At 36.4% G+C, this 4320-nt stretch overlaps 1 protein-coding gene across 1 annotated transcript in view; it reads right to left on the bottom strand.

Moving 5' to 3' along the window:
* Positions 1 to 4320, bottom strand: part of CD2AP (CD2 associated protein) — a 72217-nt gene that overhangs the window by 39161 nt on the left and 28736 nt on the right. Inside the window, exons 6-7 of the mRNA XM_015812295.1 lie at positions 2778 to 2959; positions 940 to 1048 (exon numbers count right to left, since the gene is read on the bottom strand). Of these exons, the coding sequence (XP_015667781.1) occupies positions 940 to 1048; positions 2778 to 2959 (291 nt within the window). The remainder of the gene's footprint in view (positions 1 to 939; positions 1049 to 2777; positions 2960 to 4320) is intronic.

Raw genomic sequence — 4320 nt, 5'->3', positions numbered from 1 at the left:
CTTCATAGGGAAACAAGGCTTTGCAGTATTCTTTAGCTTAAAGGAAGGAAAGAAAGTTGTGAACACTGAGCACATTCCAATGGTTGTTGCTTGAATACAAATATCTAAATTTTATAATAAGTAATTAATGGGGAGATCAGGTGTCACTTAAAGTGGAATGTTTATTAAATCTGAATGGGATCTTGCACATGCATATGGGAATTGGATGTTGTTCATATGCATTTTATGGATTTTATGCATGCATATTTTACACATGCACAAAATCACTGATAGAATTATGGTAATACATATACAGATATGAATCACAGAAAGATTCTGCTCATTGTATTCACAGTCCACTAAACCAATATTACACTTCAGTCCAAGGTTTACTATATTTTATGTATTTAATCTGTATTGCTTTACCATGAAGTATGGCACATTGCTATTAATAATTTAAAAGCTATGCTAGTAAAGGATACAAAATCACTCCACAAAATCATTAGGATGGGATAGGAGGAGTATGTATTTGACCTTCCCCTTGTTTATGAGCAATTGAAATAAGACAAGGCATGGGCTGAGAAATAATAGCAACTAAGTTATTGAAATGATTTACTGAAGTCCTCAGTTCAGAAAAGATAAAGGAGAGCAAAGTCAAGGGAAAATCTAACATTCCACTAGATAAACCAAGATTTATAATGGAAAATTATGATCACGTTTTTGCTTTGATGCCTTGTCATGCTTAAGATATTCTAGCTGTGAAGGTAGATTCTAGCTGTGTGGCAGGATTACACTACTCAAACACAAGTGAAGTCAAATGGAAATTACTATTAGGATATATATTCCTCGCCCAGGTTGTGAGAATATTTTCTTCAAAAAGCCAGGACAAATAGTTTTTTTTATCACATAGTTTATATTTAAAGATTTTAAAATTAAAATAAAGTAGATATAAAATCATACGTTTTTGTTTGCTTTCCATTTCTACTTTTGCTATTTCTGTTGCCATTTCTGATTTTGTTGTGCCAGGGAGCGAGGTTACTTTTGGTCCAGATGGAAGATTAGGTAATGGCTACACAAGAACATGGAGATAAAAACAAGAATTAGGCAATTGCCAAATGTATTTTAATATGTGATCTCTGAATCAGCTCAGAAGAATAAATTGTAAGTTATAAATCTTACAGAACAAGAAGTTAATAAAAGATTTATTTTCAATGCATTTAAATGCAATGAAATATATACTGCTTCTAAATGAAAATATTATCAATCTATTAGAAAGACTACTAATAGGCTGCAAGTCAAAGCATATTTTATTTAGATATAATCTATTTTCTGAGCCAGCCTTCTGATTTCTGTCGATTATCAGCTCATCTTCTCCAAATTTAGCACTTTAACGTGTTTCATCTTTATTAGCATTCCATGTTTTGTCATTAGATGTTATTAATGGCTATTAAAGTTTCAACACTACTGGAATAACAACAGCTTCATCTAATGACAGATGGCAACATTAAATATAAGAAATCATATAAAACAGACAAGGCAGGACAAACCTTTGAATAACTGGAAGGAAATTACACACGGCAATAAAACAAAGCTCTACTACCTGCAAAAGACTTCTAAAGTCCGTTTTGCAAATGTTTTTATATTAGAAACTACAATTACTCCTGCCAAAATATAGATACACAAACATGTAGGTGTAAAGTGTTTATATATAATAAATCCCAATAATACACATGAAGACTTAACATATTTTTTTAAAAATATAGAGATTACATATAAGAAAAAAGCATAGATCAAATGTCTATACATGGTTGGCCATAATGTTTAAAAAGGTCAAGTATCCTTTAAAAATTAGCTTGGCTTGTGGTAAAAGGTACAACTACAACATAAACTATAACTTTTTCCCAAATGGATTTTGAGCAATGGAAGCACAACTACACAAGGGCTATTTTTCCTGGGACGTAGAAGCAAAAAGCCTTTACATACTTTTATCATCAGCTGACCCAATGATGCAATTAAGTCCATCATTTACAGAACAGCGATCTGTACTGCTTGATGTACCCAACAAATAGTCAGACTAAGTGAGTGCTTTCATATTTTTCCTTCAGATTTTCAAAAATTTAGTCATCCTATGGAAGATTCCCACCCATCCCCTGCCATTTCTACTGCCATGCTCATGTACTATTTTACTGGTATATACATGAAAAGGCATTTGAAAGCTTTTGTTTCCTTTTAGTGAATCCATTCAATTTGCCTGACTCCCAATGAGTTCTTTGCTGCAGCTTGCCCTACTCTTGAAACCCCATAATCTCTTTTCAAGTATGATAGTTTTCAAATGATAGTTTATGCAGGATTTTTTACTATAGCCCATCTTTAACTCAGGGGGAAAAGTAGGCATCCACAGCGATCTCTCACTTTATTCCATAACAACTTAAAAGGCGGTTTGGGCTAAGAGTGATTGTGACAAAGTTAGTGAACTTTTGTGGCTAAGGATGACTAGAACATACGTTTTCCCACTCCTGGTCAAACAGACCATACTGGCTCTCAAATTTTCCCAAATTATACCTAAGAATAGAATTTTAAACATCTGGAGAATACAGTAAACTGCTTAAGATAAAAAGGTATCAATGCATTGGACCCATTACTGCAGAATAATGTTACTGTGAAACTTAAGAAGAGGCAGAATAAACTTCATCAAAAAACAAACAACTTTGTTTTTACAAGTGCACAAGGTACCAAGCTTTTTATCACAACATATACAATTGCTCTATTTTGAAATGTGTATCATTTAGGCCCATTACCTTATCTTGTTTTTTTTCTTCTGAATCATTACTAGACAATCTCGGCTTAAGTTTTACTGAGCCTTCTTTGAAAATATCTCCAAACCCAACTCCTCTGATTTTCTTTGGTTGTGCTATTTGTGGAGACTCACTACCATTTCCTGGTGAGGTTGCAGGAGACTGTGGTCCATGAAAAACAGATTCTAAAAATGGAAAAACTAGGTTAGCACTTAATTTAAACTGGACCCCCCTAAGTATGTGTTAGCATTGGGATTTTCAATGCAGGATCTCTTGAACTGTAAATTCTATAGGAATATTAGGTCCACTTACACTCTGTCCTTAATAATATGTACATTCCAAAAAGAGTCAGAGGATTTAATAGTAATAATAAAGTTGGAAGGGACCTTGGAGGTCATCTAGTCCAACCCCCTGCTCAGGCAGGAAACCCTATACCATTTCAGACAAATGGCTGTCCAGTCTCTTCTTAAAAACCTCCAGTGTTGGAGCATTCACAGCTTCTGGCAGGTTGTTCCACTGATTAATTGTTCTAACTGTCAGGAAATTTCTCCTTAGTTCTATGCAAATAATCTTCTAGAAGATTCGAAACCTTTCATTACTTATTTTTGGTTCCTTCAAGTGAGTTTTAACTCCTGATGACTACCTGAACATTTCCCTGCAGTTTTCTTGGCAAGGTTTTCAGAAGGGTTTCCATTGTCTCCTTCCTAGGGCTCAAAGTTAGTGACTGGCCCAAGGTCATCCAGATCGCTTCATGCCTAAAACAGGACTAGAACTCACAGTCTCCCAGTTTTTAGGCCAGTGCATTAACCACTATGGGTCTCATTTTGGTAGTTTATGTTATACTTTTTATTATAGAGACTCGTTGATGTTTTAACTCAACCATTTGTGTTGTATATAGAAGTCCTTAAGTTACGATGGCAATACGGACTGGGATTGTTTTGTTAAATGATGTGGTTGTAAAGCACATCAGGTGACAGCATCACTTAGTAGCAATCCTGGCAGTGCCAGTTGTCATTGCAACCCCAAGGAAGTGCAGGTTGTTAAATGGGGAGCAGGTATGGAGGCAAGGAAGACCCAGTGCAGGCCATGCACAACCACAAGGAGGTAAGAAAGTGCAGCACTGTGCAAATGCAGGGAGGCCAAAGGAAGCAGGGTGTGCCACCATGCGAGTGTAGGGAGGCTGGGAGAAATGCAGGGAGGCTGGGGGAAGCAGGATGATTGGTGAGGGCACAGAGGCCAGAGGAACCTAGCAGAATGACATGTGACCTTCTCTACCAGCTGTTCCATTGACTTTGCTTGTGGGTTGGTAGGTGGTGTAATGGCCGGAAGGTGGTGCAATGGTTAGAACTTCAAGGACCAGTTGTAGGTAGCACTCATTCAGCTTCACTGCAATTTCAAATGGTCACTGAACAAGTGATCAGTAAGTGAGGACTGCCTGGATTTTTAAATTTGGCTGGGTCACTGACCCAAATAAACATTGGGTCATGTGGATAAAATGTGCTTTAGGAAACATCTCTTGTTTTCTGCCAGGGTCCCAGATTATTGT

Source organism: Protobothrops mucrosquamatus, unplaced genomic scaffold, assembly GCF_001527695.2.
Source record: "Protobothrops mucrosquamatus isolate PMUCROS unplaced genomic scaffold, P.Mucros_1.0 scaffold78, whole genome shotgun sequence".
Taxonomy (NCBI): domain Eukaryota; kingdom Metazoa; phylum Chordata; class Lepidosauria; order Squamata; family Viperidae; genus Protobothrops; species Protobothrops mucrosquamatus.
Note: the sequence above shows the minus strand (reverse complement) of the source record. Positions and strands in the feature narration are given on the sequence as shown.